Source organism: Acomys russatus, chromosome 15, assembly GCF_903995435.1.
Source record: "Acomys russatus chromosome 15, mAcoRus1.1, whole genome shotgun sequence".
Classification (NCBI taxonomy): Eukaryota; Metazoa; Chordata; class Mammalia; order Rodentia; family Muridae; genus Acomys; species Acomys russatus.
This window is the reverse complement of record NC_067151.1, coordinates 53,157,608-53,185,192: the sequence shown is the minus strand read 5'-3', so window position 1 is coordinate 53,185,192 and position 27,585 is coordinate 53,157,608. Positions and strand designations below refer to the sequence as shown.

At 41.9% G+C, this 27,585-nt stretch overlaps 1 protein-coding gene across 1 annotated transcript in view; it reads left to right on the top strand.

Annotated features, from left to right (window-relative positions):
- Window positions 1-423: 423 nt before the first annotated feature.
- The window catches only part of Rxfp1 (relaxin family peptide receptor 1), a 101,721-nt gene continuing 74,559 nt past the window's right edge, over window positions 424-27,585 (top strand). The window contains exon 1 of the mRNA XM_051157332.1: window positions 424-579. Within this exon, the coding sequence (XP_051013289.1) occupies window positions 531-579 (49 nt within the window). The 5' untranslated portion in view covers window positions 424-530. The remainder of the gene's footprint in view (window positions 580-27,585) is intronic.

Sequence of the window (27,585 nt, the reverse complement as noted above, 5' to 3'; positions counted from 1 at the left end):
TACCTCAGCTCAATTTATTTCTAACATTGTGGCTTTGGTCAGGTCAGACTTCTGTCACTGTCCATATATGTATGTGGAGATTCTTGCAGGGCATAGAAACAAGATGCTTACAGTAAACAGAGCCCATGTGCTCTCAGAAACTCCTCTTGCCACTCAGCTCTCTCTCTCTCTCTCTCTCTCTCTCTCTCTCTCTCTCTCTCTCTCTCTCTCTCTCTCTCTCTCTCTCTGCGTGTGTAAGTGTGTGCCTGTGTGTGTGTATGTGTGTGTGTGTGTGTAAGATAGTAAGACTTTCAGGAAAGGGAATGAGGAGAGAGGGAGGGGCAGAGGGATAAAGGAAGGGAGGGATTAAAGGAGGGACACAGAGAGAGAGAGAGAGAGAGAGAGAGAGAGAGAGAGAGAGAGAGGAGAGCTGCCTTATAGCTGCTAAGGCTGCAGACAGAAATAGCACAACCACTGTGAGCTGTGCGCGGCTCATTTCATCCAAGACTACATTTTTATCTTTCATTAATCAGTTGCTCAGAAAGAAGGAAATGACATCTGGTCCATTCTTCCTCTGCATCTTCCTCATTGGAAAATACTGTGAGTATGCTCAGCGTCTAATTTTATGTGCCTTAGTGTTTTGTGAAATAACCACAAGTACAAATGTTCATTCCTTACATTCATGTTTTTAAGCTAAAAATGTATGCCCTAATAAAATTGCAATCTCACTTTAGAATCATGCTTCTTTGTGTATTTCTGATACTGTGACATCTTTGTTATAGTCAAAAGTTAAGCAAAACTAACAGGTTTTTATAACCTATGCCTTATAACAGCCAGCTTTTATCATTGATAAACACTATTTTAATATTTAAAGACAGTCTGTAAGTGCTGTCCATTGAGCTACCCCGGAGAGGTGCTAATAGTTGTTCATTTGTATATGGTTGTAGTACATGGTCATCCTGTGATGTGCTGTCTGGGTAAGCATCCACACATAGATTTGGCCATGTAACTCTTTTGCCAGGTTTTTTACTACTCCTTGAAAGGAAATAAAAGAAAAATCATAAAGCAATAAAAAATATAAACACCTAAGAAATTTAAAGTCATTTTACTTTTACTTTCTTTTGTGTATGCAGCTATGGGTTTTTTTTTTTAATCTTGTTTAAAATTCAACAGAAAGGGCTTTTATGCATTATATTTCACTGAACCATCTGTCTGATCTCTGAAATTCTACAATTTTTTTTTATACTAAGATATTCTACTGAATTTCTCAGGGTAATCTTCTGTCTTAAATCTCTTAATTCTGATAGCATATACCAGACTTTGGTGATTAATTTTCTTTTTCTTGTCTGAGCACAATATAACTAATCTAAATAGTCAAAGATTGCAACAATTTTAAAGCCAGAGAAGTGAGTAGGAATCTCTCAGAATATTCTGCTTCTAGTTTTCTCTACGTCATTCTTAATTATGACATCCCCACTTTTAATTAAAGTAGGAGAAACTCAATCTGCACATCACTATCAAAAGACTGAATCTTTCTAATTATAACCCAGTAGTTAAAGTATCAGGGCTACACACACACACACACACACACACACACACACACACACACACACACACCACACACACACACACACCACAAGCTGTACCTGGGCTCTAGACATTTGCAGCAAAAGCCCTTCAAAATTAATGATCAGTTTTAGCATTTTCTATCAAATCTTGAGGAAGTGCATGGACTGAGAGATCCAGTGGAATTCTTCTAAAGCAGATATTCTAGTACGAAGAACTTTAGACGTGTTAAAGGTGTTCAGGCCGGGTTAAGAAGGAATTTTGACTGCTGTGGCACTAAAGACACTCCAGCCTATAAAAATGGTCCATGCTAACATTCCTCTGTTTGTTTGTTTATTTGTTTATTTTTGAGAAAGTGTTTCTTTCTGTAGCTTTGCTTGTCCTAGAACTCACTCTGTAGACCAGGCTGACCTTGAACTCATGAAGATACGCCTACCTATGCCTTCTGAGTGCTGGAATTAAAGGTGCACACCACCACCACCCAGCAATAAACTATTTTCATGAGCAGCATATTGACAGTGATAAGGATGATGACAATACCCTCCTTCCTTTTACATTTAAGTTCTCTTAAGGTTTATAAGAAAACAACAACAGAAACCAGTGTAAGTAGTTGCATAGTTGCAAGCTCCAAATTCTCAGCATTCTATGCTTTCCGCTCAGGATGAGGGCAACATGGTAACATAGAAAGGATGAGTGAGACTCACAGCCATGACTACTATCTGGGCAATTTGGAGGAACTTTTGCAGAGACCCTAAAATAATAATGCATAGTAACCTCAGTCCACCTTTGTTTTTCCCCATCACTTAACTCCACCTGAGCGGGGACTTTCTCTTCTCTAGTACATCCTTGGCTCTACTTCCTAAAGAGTGCTAAAAAAAAAAAAAAAAAAAAAAAAAAAAAAAAAAAAAAGGAAAGATTTAAATCCAAGTCTGGCTCCTTAACAACACTCTGCCAGCAAAGTGTGACCTGGTTCTTAACACTTCTTAGAATTAAAAAGCATTTTGCAGACACCCTGGATCTGGCTCACTTGATTTCACACATATTAGGTAGTGCCCACTTCAAAATCTGGGCAGTGCCAGAAGCAGAAAGACTCAAATGGTATATACTCACTTATATCTGCATACTAGCCCAAGGGGCATGTCCCACGAAAGCCTTCACTTACCAGGAAACTGGGACAGAGGGGAGGACATCCTATTGGGACTCTAGATGAGAGAAGCATGGGAGAATAGCAAAATAAAAGGATACAGAGGGTCCTAGAAACCTACAAGTAGAACACTATGATAGGCAGATTTGGGCCCAGGGGTCCCGCTCAAACTAAGGCACCAGCCAAGGACAATACAGGCGGTAAACTTTAAACCCCCACCCAGATCTAGCCAATGGTCAGAACATTCTCCACAGTTGAGTGGAGAGTGGGATATGACTTTCTCATGTACTCTGGTGCTTCACATTTGACCATGTCCCCTGGAGAGGGAGACCTGGTGGCACTCAGAGGAAGGACAGCAGGTAGCCAAGAAGAGACTTGATACCCTATGAGCATATACAGGGGGAGGTAATCCCCCTCAGGAACAGTTATAGGGGAGGGGAATAAGGGGAAAAGGGGAGGGAGGGAAGAATGGGAGGACACAAGGGATGGGATAACCATTGAGATGTAACAAGAATAAATTAATAAAAAAAAAAAATCTGGGCAGCCCAAGGTCTCATAATCAGAAATCCAGGTAAGACCAGGGCAGTGGAACTTGTTTATCCTCAGCGTCCATGTGTCTCTTCTTCCAGATTGGTGTGAGGCTCTAAAGGCCAATCAATGCACACCAACAATGAATGGATTAGGACGCATATGTTAGCAGCTTGTATGTTTTAAACCATATAGCAAGTGCCAATAAATGCCAGCTTAGTTCCTGTGCCAGCTCCCTCCTTCCTCCTCCCTGGATATGTCCTCCCTCATTAGCTCCACATCCCCAGGAGTTCCATCTCACCTAATATAGAGAGCTCCGAAACCACCTCTAACTGTTCAGTTCAATAGCTCCAGGGCACTCCCCTGGGCAGAACACCCAGAGTCCACTTTGACACCAGGAGCCCTTTCCTTCTTTGCTGTTACATAACAGCAAGTTATAAAGATTTCAGATTTAGGTTTCCATCACCAACATCACACACACACACACACACACACACACACACAAAAGACAGTATAGAGTTCCCTCTTCTATTCTTTGTGTTAGAAATGGCATTCCCTTGCTAAATTGCTACGTTCTATACTATTGTGTCTGTTGTTAAATGGATTTCAGTTTGTGATTGTTTCAGTAATCATCTGAATTAACTGAGGTCCCTTATTTCTTCATGTTTCTATAATAATGAATATGTCTTAACGAGAATTTGTCATTGACAAGGGGACACTCAGCATTCTTTCACTGGCTGTCCTGGGAACCCCTACCTCTGGCTGTGTCACCTGCCCCTCTCTCCCTGTCTGTGCACATGGTTTCTCCAGGACCCCCTGAATCCTGCCTTAGGGAGGCATTCATGTAACAAGGTAGAACTCTGCCTTTGGCCTCTTCTCAAACTTCGTTTCAGGCCCACCTTTGGCCAAGGTGCCCAGTGAAAGCCACATGTAAGTACGAGAAGGCACAGCAGAGGCTCTGGCACTCTCTTCAACAATGAGGTTTGCTGACATTAAGTAATTTGGTTGTTTTTTGGTTTTTTGTGTTTTTTGTTTGGTTGGTTGGTTGGTTGTTTTGTTTGTTTTGTTTTGTTTTGTATTTTTCTGTTGTTGTTGGAGGATGCATAGGCACTTGAACTGAGCAGCCATACAGCTATGAACGGTTTTACTGATTATAACATGTAGCTTTATGGAGGTCCCCTAACCGTCTTGTCCCTTGGCTCCCATTTAACTCACTTAAGGAGAAATAATATAAAGTTTCCCCCTTTTGCTGCCTGCAGCTTGAGATACAAGTGAACTGCTATTGCCTTAGGCAATTTCTTAAGTATTTTTGAAAAGCATTTCAATTTTTATAAAAGTAAGGCTTCTTTGAGTTGGAAGAGGCTAGCACCCACATCTCTGACATGGGATGGCATGAAGGCTTTTCCTTTCTCTCCACTATCTTGGTTCACTTCTAAACATGGCTCTCCAAGTCCGTACATAGATCATAAAGGACAGGAAAGGTCAGAATATTGCCTAAGTATACAAATAATCTAGACTGAAGTTATTAAATTTATTATCCACCAAAATCCTCGTCTCAAATGTTATGACTTGGCCGATATGCTACCCTGGAATAGTCATTTCTCCTGCAGCTCCCTGGTAAATAAACACGGCAGGTCTCTCTCACAACCAGTGAGAAAGATTCTGATTCCTTCTCCCCAATGCTGTGTGTGTAGCCAGTCCCTTTGATGGAAATGGCCATCTCTATTCTCCAGTTCCCCCAGGGATTAAGCCACTATTTTCTCCCAGTTTCACTGCTTGTGTAGGCACTGAATCGCTGAGCATCTCCCAGACCTTCTCTACCTACAGAAAGAATGTCTTCCTACTTGTTCTGGTACCATATGGTTAGGACAACAGAGATGCTGCTGACACACAGCATCACCCTAAACCCACTCTGATCCTCTTGCTCCCTTCCTAGGCCAGTTTCCAGAGATAGATGGGGTAGTGTGTTCTCTCTTCTATAGGGAGTAAAGGGTGCTTGTGGCACATGCAGCGAGTTCTTGTTCCTGTGAAAAGCCACCTCAAGGTTTAACAAGTCACGGCTTTCCACACTGGTAGTCAATTGTCCATTACGACACATCGGATCGCTTGCTCATCACACAGGGTAAGACTGTCATTGCACTGGGGATTCAAGCACTGGGATGAAGTGAACCCTTGAAAACCTAGCTGTTATCCCAGCCTACCAGCCTCCTTCAGGTTGTTTCTTCTGTGTGTTCCTCCTCTGTTCTTCCCAACATGGAAGCTACTGGTTGTCAAGTACGCTTGTGCATTTCCTCTCCCACCTCCAGGCAGCCCAGATATGGGTGTTGAGAGGATCAGGCACATCTTCTTGTTCTGTTAGTGTTGTTTTCTCCTTTCTATCTTAACTTGTCCCTGTTTTCCGTAGTCTCACTGTGGCTACTAACAAAGTACCCGCAGTGAGTTCTCCTCAATGGATCCCAAATCCTATTCACCTCATTAACTAGTACTTCCTCCTCATGAATTCAAATTGTATAGAAATGTGACACATACTGACAGCACCATACACACTCACACACATGCATAGACACACACACTCACACACAAAGAAACACACACATACACACACATATACACACAAAACACACAGACATGCATACATACACACCTGTACACATACATACACAAACACACAAACACATATACACATGACACATGCAGAAACACTCACACACGTGCATAGACACACACACTCACACACAAAGAAACACACACATACACACACATATACACACAAAACACACAGGTATACACAACACACAGACATGCACACATACACACCTACACACATACATACACAAACACAAATACATATACACGTGAAACACACACAGACTCACACAACACACACAGATACACACACATACACACATTTGCGCACACATACACACCCATACACATATATATACACACATACACACACATACACATATATATGCACACATACACAAACACACAAACATATATACACATGCACCATTTTTTTTTTTGCAATTATCTTGATTCATAAGCATTGGGCTAATGTCTTTAGATGTTGAATAAATTGGTCCCAAACATATAAGGAAGCTATTACCCTTTAGGTTTCTGCAGCCAAATCCATTTAAACAGATAAATCTGACTTCATGGGTTTGAAATTAAAATGTTATGGAATGAAAATGAATCTGAGCTTACAGATCTCAATAAAAATGTACATATCTTAATTTGCCAAGAGAGATCAAATAAGCTATCCTATGATGATTCTTATACAGGTGACATATTTCCAGTATGTTAGTGACAGTGGCCAGTCAAGTTCTTGGTTCTCCAGGCACCAGCTTCATCACTGAGCACACGTCTCTGTCCCCACACTCGCTCCCAGCTCCTGGCCCTGTCCTTTCTTTCACATCCCCTCTTCCCATCCATTGCTGCAATTTTATTTATGTGGCTTCTTCATTGTGGATGATTTAATGTTTTCCAAAAGTGGGCTGGAACAGCTCGCTACATTTTGAATGGTCCAGAAGATTGGCCATTCTTACTTTCCCAGTTGCGGCTAATTTGTTGGAAATTGCAAATGGCCTTGTGGTTTATAAATACCTCTACTTTCTCACACATTTCAAACTTAGGAAGATGACATTATCAGATTGCTTTCTTTCAGCTTCTCCTAGCCTTCCTGTTTCTGTTAAGATCCAGAGAAGAGGCCAGGTGGCTCAGTTAAATTTATGTTTTTTATTTATACTCTTCTGTCACCCTCACCTATGCCTATAAGCTAACATCAAAATTAAAGTCTTTGGGGAAGAGGTTGACTTAATTTTAGCTGTCAACAACATTCCGGACAGCTGAATTCACCCCAGCCCTGTCCAGAACCAATGCAGTAGCATTTGTCCACCAAATCCACTTTAATGGAGAAAGATGCATATGATACGTCCGAGTTGCTCTTGGGCATCTGCTTTCAAGCTTCTGCGCTAACATATGTAGCCAGTCCAAAATTATTCTCACTGTGCAGTAAGTAAGAAAAGATGCACATGTAAAAATTTAGACAATCTTATTTTCCTTCTAAAGAGTTCATGATCGATTCTAGAGAAACTCAGACAGTTACAAGCTTGACTTATTAAAGTGTAAACAGAAATATCAAGGTCGATTGCCATCATTACTCCATCCTCCTCAACAATGTAGCTGTAGCATAGCCACAGTAACTCCTGAAGAATATGAGTGGATGGGTCAGTGAGTACAGGATTGACGAGGAAAACTGGAATTTGGCAAGATTGTGAACTATAAGGAAATGGGAAAAAATAAAGAATGATGGTGTGAAGTAAAAATAAAGGATATTTTGAGCAATTTGTAGTCACAGAGAAACCTCTGAGGTATAAAAGAAGCCTTCATGACATCTCAGGACTTAGGGCCAGAGCTAAACCAAGGAATGTATGCTGGAGGTGTGTTAGTACAACTATTATTCAACGTCCTGTCCCAGGCAATGTGCTGTCATTGCCTCTAGGATGGGTTAAAGAATGAGTCACTTCATAGTATCTACACCGCCCTCTTCTAAACAATTATGAAAAATCCACAGCGGGGTGTATCGTAAACTCAGAGAGCATTTGACAGTAAGAGCTGCAAACACAAAGCCATAATACTTTGAAATGCTATTGTAATGAAAATCTGAGTGAAATATGAACTCATAGCGTCAGACTAGCTCAGTCTGAGCAGTGGACACAGTGAGTGTACCTGTTAACCCTCACTCCATGAGAATATACCAGGAAATCCAAACCTGCAGAATTTTCTCGTTGTTTACTCACTTTAGCAAAGGAGCATCCCTACTGGGAGACATGTTTGGCCTGTTCAAATCAAACTCAACTATCTTGACTCAAAGTCCTGTATCATTTTAGATGCCATTACCCACCTCCCCACCCCCCGCCGCCAATTCTTCTATTTTACTCCTGTCTTAGTTACCTTTCTGTTGCTGTGAAGAGGTATTATGACCAAGGCAGCTTTAAAAAGAGTCAATGTGGTTTGCAGTTCCGGAGGATTAGCATCTATGACCATCATGGCAGGGAGCATATTCCACTAACTGGGGACCAAGCATTCAAATACATGAGTTTGTGGAGACCATTTGCATTGAAATCCCCACAGGTGCTTTGCCTTTGTTTACACCTGCCTACTTCTCATGTACACTTTATTTTTAATCTCATCCCCAAGTTTCTGAGTCCGTTTTACTTTTGTGTTCTCTGGATTAAAATACCTGGAAGAGTTTGAGAGGCGGCATTGTTTAATGGGCTCCTGTGTTCAGGTGGTTCAGCTCAGAGCTTCTTGGTCCAGTGTGCTTAGTCAGAACTCTGTGTCAGCGTTGCCTCATCCCATCCTTTTAGACGACAAGAGAGATAAGAAAGCTGGAGAGTCAGTGTAAACTTCAAAGGCCTCATGTGATGTACTTCCTCCAGCCCTGTCCCACTATGTTTCCACAACCTTCCCAATAGTATCAACACCTGAGGATTGGGCTCTCCAAATCTATACCTGGGAGAAAGACATTTCATATTGAAGTCCTAAAGAAAATAGCATGTGAAATTTATACGCCTTTTTTTTTTCTAACAACACTACTCACAGTGTTATAAAATAACCAGAGACAGAAATGTTACTCTAAATATGGAAAATTCCTAATGACTGGGGTTATTTATTAACTTTATTATACAATTTTTTCCAAGGAAGTCCCTAAAGCAATATGATGCGTACTCAATAATTGGAAGGAGCAAAGAATGATCTGATACAGTCATCTCCTTTGCTTGGAAGCTGAGTTCTCTGATTAGTCCTGGCGGAATGTATTCTACTTTAGCATTTGCACTGGGGAAATCATAACAAGCTTTTAATATGAGTTTTAATATTCTTTATTCTATGTGCTTAAATACGCAATCATTCTAGATCCAAGTCTCTGCTCTTTGGATGTTGGTACGAACTATTGACTTTCCTAAAGTTGTAGCACAGTCAGTTACATCATTGACATTCTAGTTAAATGACAAGCACAAGTTCTATTTGTTTAAACTGTGGAATGTAGGGTAGCCTTGTCTCCCCAGTGCATGACACTTTCAGAAAGATTTGGAACTTGTCTAGGTCACAGGCTCACAAAATACTCAGGGTTGAACACGAGTTTATCTAATTCCCAAGTAAGGTGTTTCTTTCTGGTCACCATGCCAACACCAAAACCATGCTGTATTGATATATGCATGACCTGTCATCTTACTGGGCAATTATTCTTGATCCCATATGCAAATGAGCAAGCTGTAGTCAGTCTAGGTCTGCCAGGTATTACTCCCCAGAAGGAGGGAAACACTACACAAATGGCAATGCTGTAATATATCCGAAGGTCCCAGGACAGGAAAGGGGCATGACAGATGTAGGAAATGACAGGAAGTTCAGTGGATTTTGAAAGGCTGAAACAAATGCTTGGAGAGAGCGGAAAGGATTGTTGCAACCAGGTCACGAAGACCTTTGACCGCTGCACTTCCTGAATTCAGACTGCAGTCAATCGACAATTGGAACAGAAAGTTTTTCACAAAATGGTATAAGGAAACGTCTGCCTTGGGAAGTAGCTCTTGTGAGTTAACAGAAAATGGGCTAGAATGGGAGACACTGAGAAAATCCCTGAAAGAGGCATGGCTGTCACAGTGAGTCATTACAAAGGTAGATCAACCATTCAGTGGCTAGTGTTCATGTGTTCCTGGGACCTTTTTATGTGTTTAATGTATTTTCTTCCTGACACACACATATAAAAGACACACAACACATAGTCTTTTTATTGAAAATAGATTCTTTTTGCATACAATATATCTTGATTATAGTTTCCTCTCCCTTCACTCCTCCCAGTTTCTCCCCTCCTCCCCTCACCTTTGGATCCACTCCCTTTCTGTCTCTCATCACTAATGGACAGGCTTCTAAGAGATAACACCCAAACACAACAAGATAAAACAAAATAAGATGAACCAAATTACTCTTTAATTCCCTTTAATTGTGTGTGTGTGTGTGTGTGGGTGGGTGGGTGGGTGGGTGGAAGGGTGGGGTATGTCGAATGTATGCATGCCAGAGGGTGCGTCCATTTGTGCACATGCACGGAGAGTAGAGATAGACTTGGGTATCAAGCTGTGGAGTGCATGCACTCAGAGGGTGTGTGCATCCGTGCACACGTGAGGAGGCCAGAGACAGACACGGCTATCCAGCTTTACCAGTCTCTGCCGTATTCCCTACAGATGGCATCTGTCACTGAACTGAAGCTCCCAAGGCTGTGTTTGCTAGGCTAACTAGCTTACTAGCAAGCCTCTAGATCCTCTTACTCTACCCTCCCCCATAGTACGGGAATTATAAGTGCACACACAGGCGCGCGCGCGCGCACACACACACACACACACACATATATATATATATATACTTGGATCTGAACTCTTACACACACACACACACACACACACACACACACACACATATATATATATATACTGGGATCTGAACTTTTACACACAGTGCAGTTTCCCAGCGCAGGACTGGCTTTTTGACCTTACACTCCACACCTATCCTATTGTGTGCCTGCTTCCCATTCCCAGTCTTTGGATCTGCCATGAACCTGTGTTTAGTGCAGTTCCTAGTTCTCGTGTGTTATTTTCTAACTTTCTGTGTGCTTTAGCCACTTAAAGCTTTTGAGTCTAGTTTACAAAATAAGGCAAGAGATTTTTTTTTTTTTTAAATTCAAGAAAACATTGTCGGGGATGGCTAATTCAATAATAGAACTAAAATAAAGGGACACGATGGTACAGCCCAATTGTTTACATAAAGGAGCCATGCAGTGAGTACGGTATGGTGTGTACTCCTTTACCAGTGGGTAATATTACAGAACGGGGCTGTTATTAAGAAAATGTCTGTGAGCCGGGCAGAGTGGCATACACCTTTAGTCCCAGCACTGTGAGAGGCAGAGGCAGGCAGATCTCTGTGAGTTCAAGGCCAGCCTGGTCTACAAAGCAAGTCCAGGATAGCCAAGGCTACACATATAAACCCTGTCTAGAAAAACCAAAAAAAAGAAAAAAGAAAAAGAAAAGAAAGTGTCTGCAAACAACGCACTTTTCTTCAACTGTGATGCAATAGTAAGAAACATCACATATGCAAATAATTTCCAACAGTTTGTAAGACAAAAATGTATATATACATATGTATGAAAATAGTTTTATTATAGTTTACTCTATTAATATTTTAAACAGTGGCACCACTCAGGGTAAGTGTGTGCACAGGTATACGTGCCTGTAGCTCACCTGGATTGTTCTTTGTAGGAGCTCTGGAAGAGCAGGATGCCATGGCCCTGAAAGCTGGAGCTGCACAATTCAACTGCACCAGGAATGCCCTCAATGCCTCAGCACATTTTTTTTATTTCTCTAAAAACTGCAGAACTGTAGTCATGCTAATTAATCAGTTTGAAGAAAAGTTTTAAAATAAGAAAATCCATCATATCATTCTTGTAAGCAACTAATAACGTAGCCAAATTATATCTGAAAACAGGCTTTTTGTGAATACTATATACATTATGTAACATTGTTCATAGCTTCTAAGGTGACATGACAAAAATACAGATTCATCAGGAAACATCTGAGTTGCTTCCATATATTTATGAAGCTTAGCGACTCGCCTGCCTTCAGCTGGCCTTCATGCTCTTCTGGCTGGGTAAATTGCTTGCTCATATAAATGAGATACACACTTGGAAATTGCTTGCATGATCTCAAAAAATGACCCAGCCAGGAAATCAAATATATTCCAGGAGTTTCAAAATTAGTGAATGCAATAAAGTTCTCACTGGCGGGCTGTTGGAAGGCACTAATGTATGTGAAATACACAGTTTTTACCATTTCTTATAAATATGAATACTGCCGTGGCTACTTTTCTTTTCCTGTGCTAAAATACTGTGACATTCCAGAAGATTAGAGTCCCTGATGGTGGAGCCAGGACAGCAGGTGGCAGGCAGATGGAGCTCAGTTGAGAGCGCTCATCTCAATCTGACAGGAAGCAGAGAGAGTTGACTGGAAGTGACCAGAGTCCTCTGAAACCTCAGAGCCTACTGTGTTAGTTAATTTCCTATTGTTATGAGACACTGTGACCAACTCACTTATAGAAGAAAGAGTTTACTGGGGCTTACGGTTTCAGAGGGTGAGTGCATGGCCATCATGACCAGAAACTTGGCAGAGGATGGGCAGGCATGGCACTGGGGCAGTAGCTGAAAGCTTATATCTTTACCCACAAGCTTGAGGAAGAGAAAAAAGAGGAGGGAGAAAGGGGGTGGAGGGAGAGACAGACAGACAGACAGAGACACAGGGAGAAACAGAGAGAGACACACACACACAGAGAGAGAGAGAGAGAGAGAGAGAGAGAGAGAGAGAGAGAGAGAGAGAGAGAGAGAGAGAGAAAGAGAGCTGACACACAAGCTAACTGGGACTGATATAGGCTTTTTAAACCTAAAGGTCCACACACCGTGTGATACACCTCCTTCAAGAAGGCTATACACCCTAATCCTTCCCAAATAGTTCCACCAACTGGGACTGAACTATTGAAATACATGACCCTATGAGGACCACTCTCTTTCACTACACCATACCCACCCATGGGACCTCATTTTCTCCAGCAAGGCCACACCTCCAAAGTCTCCCTAAACAGCCACCAACTAGGAATCAAGCATCCAATGGTCTGAGTGAGCCATGAAGTGGTGGGGAGCAGAACCCATCTCAAAACCACAAGTACTACTCCAATTTATAGGAACCTAGCTAATCTGGGAACACCGATTTCCGTTCCCTTGATTAGTACAATGTATAGTCTAAGATCTAACGTCCATTCTCTATGTGATTTTTAGCCATCGCTTGGTGACAACCACAACCTGCTAAGCTCCAGACCAGGGCAGAATTTTAGACATAAGCAGTCCTTCTAAGGAAGTGCTACTTATGAGAGGAGCCCTTTGCTCTGTAGAGATCTGGACAGCAAGAATCTAGCTATCCAGACAGATGGACTGACTCACTCTAAGAGCTGAGGTAAGATCAAGCTGAGAACACAGAGTGGATAGGGCTGAAAAGAATGAAGAAAGAAAAAAAAAAAAAAGAGGAAAGAAAGCAAGCCAGTGGACAGTTGTGAGCTGTTCATATATGATCCAAAGGAAAAGGCAGAAAGGTGGAGTGTCGTCCTAAGGATAGTAAAGCACCAGAAGAATTTTAGAATGAGGACAGCTTTGCGATGTCAACTTTTGAAGAATCTTCTAGCTACTGTATAATAAGCAGGCTGGCAAGAGGCTGAGTAGAAGCCAGAGGGCTAAGCAGGAGACAGGTGACTGCTGTTCAGACAGCTTGGTTATCCGCACTTGGGACACAGTAGAGAGGAGTAGTTGATGCGTTAATAACAGTTGTCGACCAAAGTTCTCTAACACTTGAAAAGCAGGGAAAGATGAGAATAAGCTGTTTAACCCACAAAAAAAGAGGATGCAAAATGACTAAGAAGGGCAGGGGAAAGCAAGAGAAGGAATATGGAGCCAGGTGGTGGTCGTGCATGGAGACACTTGGGAGGCAGAGGCAGGCGAGTCTCTGAGTTCGAAGCCAGCCTGGTCTGCAGAGTGAGTTACAGGACAGCCATGGCTACACAGAGAAACCCTGTCCCCCGCCCCCCCCCCAAAAAAAACCCAAAAAACAAAACAAACAAAAAAACCAAGAAGGGATATGTAGGAATCTAGATATTCTGGGTAATCACTCAATTATAAAGGGACGGTGTTGCCACTTACCTACCACAGGTGCGCATCTAACCCACTTAACGATCTTGTGGGCTGGGCACAGATGGGTGTGCAGCAGGCGGTCACACAAAGCAAGGTCAGGTGGCAACAGCTGTAACAAAGTATAACTAAAGAGGGAGGAAATAAATCCTCCTTCACCACGTAGCCCAGTGACTTGAATTAGCAGCCACCGCCATCAAAAGCCTTAGTCTTAATTTGAGGTGGCAGTGTGGACAGTGAAAAAATAAAAATAAAAATAAGGCATGCTGTCAGCAGCATAAGCTACGTGCTTGCTAGCAGGCATGTTCATTACAGGCTAGTTTCTGGTAGACATTAGTAAAACAACATCAAAGACGGCAATAGTCTCTATGTGGTAGGAAAGAGCCCTTTTTCCTGTCCACGTGGTCCATGTGTGACAGCAAGTATTTGATATATGGTGCTTAGAATTTTATAGATTGATGGTTTATGGGATGCTGGACAAGGAGCCTGTGAAATATGATTTCAGGATAGTTATTAGTTACAATATAACTAACCTGTAAGTTAAGACAGGTGGAGAGAGGCAGTTAACATTTGTGCTCAGCAAAAGACAGCAGCGAGGCGCTCCTTCACACTTCTTAATTTCACTTAACAGCAATAAATACCTGGGAGTTATTGAGCCTTAGTTCTAAAATTAATGAAAGAGGAAATTGTAGGACCCACAGGGTCCTGGAAACCTACAAGAAGAACTTTATGACAGGCAGATCTGGATCCTGGGGTCCTCCTCAAACTAAGGCACCAGCCAAGGAGAATATAGGCAGTAAGCTTCGAACCCCTACCAAGACCTAGCCGACGAACATGATACTCTCCACCATTGAGTGGAGAGGGAGATCTGACTCTCACACGAACTCTGGTGCTCCTTTTCTGACCATGTCCCCCAGATGGGGAGACCTGGTGGCACTCAGAGGAAGGATAGCTAGTTACCAAGAAGAGACGATATTCTGAGAGCATATATAGGGGGAGGAGGTCTCCCTAGGTCACGGACATAGGGGAGGGAAGAAGGGGAGAAATGGGAGGGAGGGAAGAATGGGAGGAAACAGGGGAAGGGCTAACAATCGAGATGTAATATGAATAAATTAATTTTAAAAATCTTAAAAAAAAAGAATTATATAAATGTTAAAAAAAAAAAGAATCTGTGACTCCAGTTCCAGAGGACCCGACAGCCCTCTTCTGGCTTCTATGGGCACCACGCATGCATGTAATGTGCATACATACATGCAGGCAGAAACTCATATTCATAATATAAAAATAAATTTTAAACATTTTAACATACTTTCAAATTTTACTTTATTTTGAATGTATAAGTGCTTTCCTACAAGTATGTGGTATACTAAGTCCAGAAAAGAGTATCAGATACCCTGGAGCTGGAATTATGAATAATTCTGAGCCGCCACCATGTGGGTGCTGGGAATTGAACCCAGGTCCTCTGGAAGAGCAGCCAGTGCTCTCAACCACTGAATCAGTTCTCATCTTGTCTCAGAACAGAACAAAACAAACAAATTTATATGCATATATATTTTTGTTTTAATGTATATATTAAATGGTTTAACTGGGAACTTCTCAGACAACTGTTGCAGCCACAACAGCCAGTCAGTCTATGCGGGGACCCTGTTTAAGGTGTGGGAGCAGCATTGGCCACTCCTTCTGTCTGAGACTGTAGTAATCTCAGGAGAGGGTAAAAGCAGGAAAATACAGTATTTAATCACATTTAAATAAGCCTCTTTGCTCTGATTGTTAGCAGCTATAGGAAACAGATTCAACTTAAGTTTTTTCTACTAATGGAACAGTAGGCCCCATGTGACTGACTCCTGAGAAGGACTGGCCACCTAAGCTGTAGCCTTGCAGGCATTCCCTGGCCCAAGACACTTCCTCAAATGCCAAAAGGACATCCAGGCAAGATCTCCACTGCACAATGTGTCCAGAAACCCCTGTCTACCTCTCACAGCTTTTATGTTTTTGATTGTCCTATTATTACAGGTTTTTCCAAAATCACACATTCCGAGTCATAAACATGCAGGTGAAATAAGCTGTCTTATGAACAATATTGCTAGCATATTAAAGGCTTTCTATTTCATCCCCAGAATTCTCAGAGAAGTTAAAGCATACACACATGTATGATGCCTGGGTCATTTTTCTATTTCCTCAGAGCTGGTATATACAAGCCCAAACTAAAGGTAGATAACAGTCAAGACAGTGAAAACCTGAAAACCTTACAAACACCACTTTTAGCTACCAATAAAAATGACTTTTCCAAAAAAAAATCTTAGCAAACTTATTTTGATTTTTTTCAAACATACAGAAATAGTATTTCCTCTGGATTCATTTTCCTGTGCTTGTTCTCAGCACTTGCCAAACATTCATTTCTTTGCTGAGTGATTTCAGAATAAATTGATTTCAGAGTAAATTGCATTGTGACTGCTCATGGCTAAATACTTCAATATGTATCCCTAAGAATTAGGTTATCAAAAAAAAAAAAAAGAATTATGTTATCTTATCCCCCATGCACTTACTAAATGCCACAAAGTTAACATTAACAAAACAATACTATTTGATGTAAAATCCATCTTCATATGCCATCCACTGCCCCAGTGTTGCATCATACGAAGCAATCTCAGCACATGCAGGTAGGATGGGGCAGTTGTACATAATGCACTGTTCTTCCCTTTGAGTGTGTCTGATCCAAGCACACTATTAGTGCAGAGCCAAGTGTGCAGCCACTGGAAACACATGACCACTGCAAGAGCGGCCCTAAGACTACACAGAAAACTGCATGTTGAGTTACAGTGTCTCTTCACAATTGCCTCGATTTACTGTCAAAACGCTAGCTCGTGGCATTTCCGGTTTTCCATGTCCATGGTCTTCTAATTGCTCTCAATCCAATATTGAGCGTGAAACATCACTCACCTTCTCTAGCTTTCAAGGTCATTTTGTGGAGTAATGATGTCTACGGGTACATGTGCATGTGTGAACAGCTAAATGTGTTCACATGTATACTAATGTAGAAACGGCGCTGGGTGTCTTCTTCACTCACTCCCCACCTTATTTTTTGAGATAAGGTCTCTCGTTGAACTTGGAATCCGCTAGGCTAGGCTAATCCAAGGACACTCTGTGTCTCCCAAAATGCTGGAGTTATAGGCATAGGCTACCATAGCAAGCTTTTCCTGCAGGTGCTGAGAACCCAAACGTAACTCTTCATACTTGCATGGCAAAAATCTTCACCCAGCCATCTCCACAGCCCACATCACTTCTAAAGAATGATCCTCTCTAATCCGACTCTTTGCCTTGGCCTTGAGACAATTGATTTTAGGGGTCTAAAAGAACCCACTTACAGCTCCTTTGTTCTCCTCCAGGAGGGAGCCAGATGATTGCCCTCGATCCCCTCAAGATTGGTGGGAATGCATTCCGGGTGCAACAAAGAGAATTACCAAGCAAGAGTACGTTAAATAAAGATTTTTTTTTTCACACGCATGTGGGCACATCAAGTCAGTAGTTCAGACCAGCACAGGGGTCACAGGCTTTTCTGCTCTTGCCATTCCACCATCCTTCATGTTTATAAAGTTTATAAAGTTCAAATCTTACGACCATGGTCTTCATGGAAGCCAGTGTTCCACATGAGCCATGAGTGGAGTCGATAGGGTTTGCATCTTCAACCTTTCCGTGGGGAAATAATAAGAAAAGGTTTGTTTTGATTCAGGATTTTTCTTTCCCCTTTGGACCTGGAGGGGAAATAGCTATGCAATCCCCGAGCAAACAAATTAGAAGAAACTGATTTCTTTCTTGTCTTTGCAGTGAAGGCTTTCAGAGAGTGGACAGAGCACCTACAGGAATGAAATTAGGCAAGAATTAGAAAATAAAGTCAGCCTTGGTTTTGAAGGGAAAGACTCAGGAGGTGGGTGGAGATAGTCTAGAACATTCCATGAGCATTCGACATGGGTGTGGGGACTCTTAGGGGCATGATGTAAAGAATGCTAAACAAGGCTCTATTCTCAGGATCAGACGGACATACGTCTAAACCCATGTCCCCACTGACAAGTTCCCGAGGCCCCCGAGCAGCTTGCTTCTCTGTGCTGTGGCTGTGGACTCATAAAGTCAGCATAAATGCTGTTAACCATACTTGACAAGAGCTGTGACAAGGGTGAAGCAGGCATGTGGCATGCTCAGCCTGTTTACGTAAGACAATGCACAAAGCACCCATCAGAGTGAAAAGAGAATGAAAAGAACCTGCAGTCCTGATGGTTCATTCACAGCTCGTGGGAAAACATAACTTTAAAAGAAGATGAAATCTTGGGCTATGGAGGTGGTTGAGTATAGGCGCCGACCCTGCAGCCTGGCAGACTGAGTCCAAGCCCCACAACCCAAGTAAAGGTGAGAACTGACTCCTCAAAGTTTTTCTCTGACTTTATGAGCCATGCTATGTATGTCTGCACACATATCACGAATACAGGTAATAATAATAACTACAATTTTAAAAAATAAACTTAGCCAGGCATGGTGGCGCATGCCTTTAATCCCAGCACTCGGGAGGCAGAGGCAGGCGGATCGCTGTGAGTTCGAGGCCAGCCTGGTCTACAAAGTGAGTCCAAGATGGCTAAGGCTACACAGAGAAACCCTGTCTTGAAAAACCAAAAAAATAAAAAATAAAAATAAAATAAAAATAAAAAATAAACTTGCAAGCCAGGCGCTGGTGGTGCACGCCTTTAATCCCAGCCCTTGAGAGGATCTCTGTGAGTTTCAGGCCAGCCTAGTCTATAGAGTAAGTCTAGGACAGCTAGGGCTACACAGAGAAACCCTGTCTCAAACAAATATATATATACATACATATATATATATATACATATATATGTGTATGTATATATATATATGTATGTATATATATATATATATACACACTTACAAAATAAAAGGAAGAAATATTATTATTTGTGACAACGTGCATGATATCGGAAGACATTTTGCTAAGTAAACTAAGTCAGGGACAGAAAGACAATCTGCACAACCTTACTGATGTGTGCAACCTACAACCATCAAATGAGCACAAGAAGACAGCAGAATGGCGGGTACCAGAGTATCTCAGCAGAGACCATGTGGGCCAAAATGTGAACACTTCAGTTAGGATGAATTTGTTTCGGATCTTTTTAGAAAGAATAATCTATAAGGTTAGTAAGTGTGTTATATGATTGGAAATTACCTAATATAGATTTTAAATAACAAATACATATATCATAAACAAATAAATAATAAATAAATGCTTGAATTGATTTTAATGATTCCACTATATGTCATTATATCACAAATACGCATACAATATTGCAAACTAGAAATGCATATCTTTGAAATAAAAATTAGGGATATAGCTCTGTAAAAAGGTGCTTGCCTAAGATGTTCAAAGGCTCTCATTTCAAACTCCAGCACTGTAATCATACTAATAAATAACTTACTGACGAAGCTGGTCTTGAACTCACAGAGATTCACCTACCTCTGCCTCCCCAGTGCTGGGACTAAAGGCATATGCCACGATCACAGAGCAATACCCCATTTTTACATTGGGTTATTTGTTTTCTTTTTATTTATTTTTACTTTATGTGCATTGATGTTTTGCCTGCATGTATGTCTGTGTGACAGTAGCAGATCCCATGGAACTGGAGTTACAGACAATTGTGAGTTGCCAGAAGGGTACAAGGAATTGAAACTGGGTCCTTGGAAGAGCAGCTATTGACCTTAAATGCTGAGCCATCTCTCCAACCCCCCACCCCTTTTAAAATTGATTTCCAGGTTTTTATTTCTTTATATATTTTAGGTAGTATTCTCTATTTGGAAGTATAATTGGTAAAGATCTTTCCCCATTCTATAGGCTGCCACTCTGTTCATTGCTATTCATGTGGGTCCCATTTATTAATTGTTGCTCTTGGCGCCTATGCTAACAGTGCCTGTGCAGAAAGTCTTTTCCATTGCCAATGAGTCCAAAGCTATCCCCTACTTTCTCTTTTATCAGATCCAGAGTATCTGGCCTTATGTTGAGGTCTTCGGTTCATTTGGAGTTGAGCTTTGTAGACAGTGATAAGTATGAATCTATTTGGATTCTATATGCAACTTTCCAGTTTAAGCATCACAAATTGTTGAAGATGCTGTCTTTTTTTTTTTTTTAATCAGTAAATTTTTATTCAAGATTTATCTGAATTCTTTGTCCAAAACCAGGTACCCATAGATATGTGGATTAGTGTCCAGGTCTTAAATTCCATAGATCAATATGTTTGTTTTATGTCAATACCACACCGTTTTTATTACTATAGCTCTGTAGTATAACTTGAAATCTGAGATGCTGATACCTCCAGCAGTTCTTTTATCACTCAGGATTGTTTTAGCTATGCTAGGGGTGTGTGTGTGTGTGTGTGTGTGTGTGTGTGTGTGTGTGTGTGTGTGTGTGTGTGTGTGTGTGTGTTTCCATATGAGGCTGAAATTTTCTTGCTCAGTTTCCTGTAGAGAGTTATGTTGGAATTGTGTTTGAGATTGTCTTGGATCTGTAGATTGCTTTGGGTAGGATGAATTCAACACTGTGTTAATTCTACCAATCTGTGAGCATGGGAGATCTTCCTGTCTGATGATATCTTCTTCAATTTATTTCTTCAATGTCTTAAAACAAATTATTTTTGAGGATACTATGAAAGTTATTGTTTCCCTGATTTTTCTTCAATTACGTAGGGGAAGTTAAGTTTGTATCCTGTTACTTTGCTGGAAATGTTTATCAGCCATAGAAGTTTCCTGATGGAGTCTTTAGGGTCATTTATACATACAATCATGTCATCTGCAAATAAAGATATTTTGAAATCTTCCATTCCTAATTATAAGCCCTTGATCTCCTTTGGCTATTTTATTGTTCTAGCTAAGACTTCAAGTGCTATACTGAATTGATATGGAAAAAGTATACGTCTTATCTTGTTCTGGTTTTAGTGGAAATGCATTATGTTTCTATCCATTTAGGTTGATGTTGACTATGGGCTTGCTGTAAATACCTTTACTATGTTATAGTATGCTACTTGTATTCCCAGGCTCTCTAAGACTTTTATCGTGAAGGAATGTTGGATTTGTCCAAGGTCTTTTCTGCATCTGAGATGATTATGTGGTTTTCTGTCTGTTTATGAGGAGGATTGCATCTACCAGGATGAGTATGTGGTTTTCTGTCTTGTCTTTCAGCTGGCTTCTGAGGAAGATTGCATCTATCAGCTTGCCTGTGTTGGACCATTCCCCTCTTTCTGGATTCAAAACTACTTCAACATAGAGAATAATCTTTTTTACATATATTCTTGGCTTTGTTTGAAAGTATTTTATTGAGAAACTTTGCATCTTGTTCATAAGGGAAATTTGACTGTACTTTTCTAACTTTGTCTATAGGCTCAATGACCTATTGACAGCTATGTGAAAATGCAATTGTACAAAAAGGGGTCTGATCTGAGGGGAACAGACTTAGTAGGGAAGAGATTTGGAAGATCTGTGTACTTGCACTCTTCTTAGCCTCTCTGTTAAGCATTTCTTCTTCTCAAGTATGGCGGCATCCCACCGAAGATCTCTGACCTACTGTGGGACAAGGGCAGGTCACAGAAGCTCTTTACAGCTGCACTTACACAGAAAAACAAGAGAAAGTCAGGGTAGTATTTTTAGGTTGCATTGCTGACTTTTGGGAAAGTTCTGATTTCTATGACCTACCATGGGGAAGAAGAATCCCAGTTTCTATGGTTTGTCTAGGGAAAAGGAAGAAAAATGAACAGTGAGAGGCAGAAAGCAAGAGAACATCAGAACCTGTGCCTCTGAGCATGCTGCTGACTTCACTTTAGGGCAGTGGTTCTCCACCTTCCTAATACTGGGATGCTTTAATATAGTTCCTCATGGTATGGTGACCCCAACCATAATATCATTTTATTGCTACTTCTTAACTGTAGTTTTGCTACTGTTATGAATTCTAATGTAATTAGTTTTGGAGACAGAGAGTTGTCAAAGGAGTCGCGACCCACAGGTTGAGAAGCACTGCTTTAGGGTCTCATTTTTCTCTGAACCCCGCATGCTCCTTCCCCACAACGTGGAATCATGCTTTAAGTCTCCTTAGGTATAAATTCCAACTGCTACAAATTAACAAAATCCAGATTCAAAAGTCTTGACTATTCTGGTCAGACATTTAGTCACTCAATAAAGATTTACCACATCAAGGTGTTTTGTGAATGCACAATACACAGACCTCAAATCCTACACAAAGTCTAAAATATTCTCTTAGTTTCCCATAGCATCTGTTCCTGTTATTCATAGGCTTGTGGAGCTAATACATGCTTCCTGAAAATATTCTGTGGCTGTCCTTCCCTGGAGCAGGACAGACTTGAATTTTCTAACTTCTCAAGACCTCTGGAAATTATTTCAGTGGCTCAGCCCATTCTTGAGCAATCCACACAGTTGTAAAATGATTCCTTGTCACTAGCATGGATTTTCCGCCTCTGGCACTAGTGACATAAACTTCAGTCTCTTTCCTAAGGCGCTGGTCTGAAACAGAAACCATTGCTGCTTCCAAAAGGGCAGAACAGCTACACTCCTCCTCTTCTAGTATCCAGCTACTTCTGAATTCTCTGGGGACCAATTATAAAATCCAAACTACAAGGCAAGGAGCCAGAAAGATAGTTAAGTTCCTGTTCTACAGTGAGCAGTCTGTGGATATTTCTATTACGCATTGCTGTGGTTTGAGAGAGTGTCTCCCAGGGGTGTACTTTAGGCTTGGTCACCAGACAGTGACATTGATGATGGGAGATGGCAGAATCTTTAAGAGGTAGGGTCCCGTGAAAGGATGTTAGGTCACTGGGGATGTGGCTTTGAAGAGGCTGTCAGGACCCTCGCTCTTTCTTCTCCTTCTTTTGCTGACTACCCGCCATTAGGTGAGCACCTTCCTCTGGCATACACTCCACCATGATGTATTTATTGCCCTATGCAATAGGCCAATGGCCATGGACTGACACCTCCAAAGTTTTGAACCAAATAATCCTTTTCTTGTTTTAGAATGATTTTTTTCACATGTTTTGTAACAATTATGGAAAGCCAACTACTCTATCCCTAGCTCAGCATCTCTCAACCTAGGCTTTTCTGAGATTTTAGGAAAGATGAACTGTCCTATGAATGTAGCATGCTTATCAGCATCCCTGGCCTCTACCTCCTAGATGACCATAACATGCTCTATATTCTGACAAAGATTTCCCCAGGCATATATAATTGTGGCTACCTCTAGTCTGAGCTTCATGGAAGGTGTATTAGTCAGGGCCTTCTGGAAGAACATAACTGACTCATAGGGGGTGTATTAGATTGATTTACAGAATAAGGTCTAGGTGCTCTAGCAACGGCTACCTCACACTGAAGAGTCTGAGAATATGAAAGTTGCTCTGCCCATCAAATGAATGTCTCCGCTGTCTCAATATGGCGCAGAAGACCAGGAGGATTCCTGGGAGAACTGCTGGTCCTCAGTAGACTTTGAAAGTCCAAGTTAGCTGGTCATATCAGGAAAGGACTATAGCAGTGGCAACAACATAGGTGAATTTGACAGCAAGAGTGAAGTCAAGCAAGCAAAAGGGAATGTTTCCTTCTTCCCTGCCCCTTCATTCCTTCCTCTCCACCTTCAGTTTTTGACTCACACCACACTCAGTGAGAAGACTCCAGAGCCACACAGGGTGCAGCTGCCTTTCCTTCCCTGTGTCACACAGATCCCAGGACACAGTGCCATCATACAGAAATGGCAACAAAAACACAAAACAAAAAGCTGGCGCTCACCAAGCTCCTTATTTCTCACTTGATAATCAGTAGACATGAACAACTCTTTGAACAACTATCCAATCTCAAAGAACTTCCAAGAAAGAGAAAACTCAAGTGATTCAGGGGGAACAATTTCTGCTGTCAAAACAAACAACCAACAGAGTATGGAGACAGCCTACAGAATAAAAGAGTCCCTGCCAGGGGATTTGTGTCTAGTATCTAAAAAGTACTCAAAAAATCAAAGATAAAAAAAAATCCAATAAACAAATGAGCAAATGAACTGGATAGTTCTCAAAAGAGGAAATACATCTGGGCATGGATATACAAGCATGCATTTAATCTCAGCACTCAGGAGGCAGAAGCAGAAAGAACTCTCAGTTCAAGGCCAGTCAGAGCTACATAGTGAGACCCTGATATATACATATGCCAAAGGAACCTCAGAACTGTGACTGTTCATTCATAGAAAACCAAGGTATAAAGTTTGCAGGGTATTATAAAGTTTAGTGCAACTTTTCTCCCATGGAGGAAAGGTACTCTCTTTCTTCCATAACCTGGGGCTACTGGCATGGCCTCAGAAAGCAGGAAGCGGAAGGGCCCAGGCTCTGCTCTCTCTGCTGCCCCTCCACAGCTTGTGTGGAGAATGTGACCTTGAGGCCCCAGGCTCCTGGGGCACATTCTGTCACACAGAGCACAGCACACCCCTATGGCAGTCCCATAATTTCCTTGTGACCAAAGTGTCTCTTTGCTTCCATCTGGCTCGGCACCAGGAGGGGCCGAGGAGGGGGGGAATGGGGGGAGAGAGAGAATCTCATCAGGCCAGCGAGGATCTTTGTCTCAAAGGGGAGAAGAGAAAGAGCGAAACTTAAGAACACCTGAGGTTGGCTCTCGCCTTTAATCCCAGCACTCAGGAGGCAGAGGCAGGCGGATCATTGTGAGTTTGAGGCCAGCCTGGTCTACAAAGCAAGTCTAGGCCAGCCAAGGCTACACAGGGAAACCCTGTCTCAAAAACACAAAAAACAAACAAAACAAAACAAAAACGAAAACAAGAGTACCTGGGCTGAAGAGATGATCCAGCAGTTTCTTAACTGTTTTCCAGGGCATCCAAGTTTCTTCCATGCACCGTGGCTGAGCAGCTAATAACTGTCTGTAACTTCAGCTTCAGGGTATCCATCACTGTTTGCTGGCCTCCTTGGTACACACACACACACACCACACACACACACACACACACACACACACACACACACACACACATTTTTTAAGAAAAGAATATCTAAGAAACAGAAAGACAAAAAGCAAACAAACAAATCATGTCCTTCAAAGAGAGAATTGTATAAGTCAGCCAGAGCTTCGTCTCAGACAAGCAAGTTAGAGGTGTGTGTGTGTGTGTGTGTGTGTGTGTGTGTGTGTGTGTGTGTTGTATACTTAGCCAGTAGGAATGCTGGAATAAAAGCAAAAAAAAAAAAAATCAACCAATATCATGGAACAATAACAGACCTGTTTCACCATCTCATTTCTATCACAGAAAATCTGTACTTCTAAGGACAATAGCTATTTGAATTTTTATATATCAGAATCACAAAGAAAACAAAAACAAATGGCCACAAAAAGATGTGAGGTGAAGTTAACTCCGTTCCCCTCTCTCTCCCTGTGGTGGGCAGGGGAGCCAGCGTGAGGGAGAATAGACTCTTGCTGGCTGCAGCATTGGGTGAGCTTGCCTGGGCAGTGCTGGAGAGCTTGCCTAGTGATGGGGGTGCGGGAGAGCTGGCGGACTGACCAGCTTAGCTACTACCCAAGCCCAGATCAAGGGCTTTGAGTTGGCCCATCCCATATCTACCTCCTCTATGAACTGCTGGAGCACGGGAAAGGGCTGGTCTTGCATATCCAAAGCTGCAGGATCTCCATGACACAGGACGGCAACGGGACATTCAAGACGAGTCCCATGGAAAATTCAGTACTCAGAGTGTAGCAGAAACCAGAAGCCTTGAAACCAGACCAATGACTCAGTGCAATGAACAATTACAAGTAAAGATGGGTAGACAGAAGGGTGCACTGTGAGACACACTACAGCTTCCATGATGAGATTTGTTTTTTAATGTTTTAATTTTTTGTTTTTTAATTCTGGTTTTTATTTCCTTTTGGGGGGAGATTGCACAGGCAGAGGGTGAATATGAAGGGACAGGGAGCTGAGTAGGACTAGGACGCATGATGTGAAACTTACAATTAAAATTAATTATTAAAAGTTAAAAATTAAATTAAAAGTAAAAAAACAAAAAACAAAAAGACTCCAGTCACCTTGTGTGGTTTTCCCATTTCTAAGCCTTTCACTTTTTTCTGTCACATTGTTGTCCTGGGACAAAGCTAGATACGACCACGGGGCACCTGGATAGTCAGGTGTCAGATAGGATGACTTGTTTTCCTATGGATGGTTGCTTTGCAAGCCTTTGGGTACCTTTCCAGAGAGGTTTTGTCTTGTATTTATCAGGCCCACGACAGCACGGGTTCCACTGCCGTAAGCAGACACGGCCACAATCTAAGGGACTGCTCTTCCCACTTCTTTACATGTTACTTTAAGTGTCTCCAGAACTTTCCAAGGGCACTGCTTCCTGGTCCTTTGTCCTGAGCAATCCTGTCTTTTTGGTGGCCCACAGGAAGGTATTCTGCACTGGGATGGAGTAGGAGTGACTAGCAGAGGGGGCGTTTTAGAGATTCTCCACAGTGACAGGGGTCCACAGTGGGGAGGAGAGTTGTCAGGATATTTACATTGAGGTAATGGAAAGTGGGCTCCTTGCTGTTAGAAACGCAGGGCGAGAAACTCAAGAGGAGAAAACTAGCCTTATCTTTGTGTTACTGCATGGGGGGCAGGGGGCTCATAGTTCATTATTGAGAGATGTCCTGATAAGTAAACGCAGCTGTCTGCATGCACAGGTCTGAATAACTATACAGCCCAGTACGTCTGTCTGCTGAGGACACTGGGAGCGGTGACATTCTGGTAGCAATGTGTACACCCGGAGTCCTTATGTTGGTTTCTAAATATGATTCAACCCTTAGAGGAGGCAGAACTCAGAGAAATGGTGGATTATAGAGCCACAGCAAGGAAAACAGATGATGCTGAAATATCACTCGGGGTCAGAAAACATGGAAATCCTCAGAAGGCACTGGATTCTTCTGAGGCTCGAGAGGATCAAAGCCAGCTGGAGGTTGTTCCCACTGCCAAAGATGGAGAAAGTTGAGGCAGGGTGGGGGGTGGGGGAGGGGGCCAGTAAGATGGCTCAGCTGGTTAGGGTACTTGTCACCAGTTCAATTTCCTGGAGCCTACTTAGTGACCCCACAGAGTTGCCCTCTGGCCTTCACGTATATGCTGGGGTACACATGCCCACTCAAACCCATGTCATGCACACATACACAATAATAATGATTTAAAAAAAGAAACAAAAGTGGCTCCAGATAAAACTAAAGTCATGAATCATCGCAAGGGGTAAGTCTAAACTAGATCTCTTTACTTTGGAACCCACAGCCAGAAAAGAAGCTGCGGATTCCGTGGAAATGGCAGATCAGTGTTAATCTGATGTTGACGGTTGAGTCATGCTGTGGGAGGGAATGTCTTTTCTTGTAGGGACGATTTATCAGAGTGTCTGAGGGAAATACCAGGCGAGCACTTCACTCTCAGACAGTGCAGGGAAATAAAAAGATCTGTATTTGCAGGTGCTCTGTCAGTTTGAGAATCTAAAGTTACAAGTTAACGTTCTTATTTATATTATAATTATTATCTATATCTAAGGCC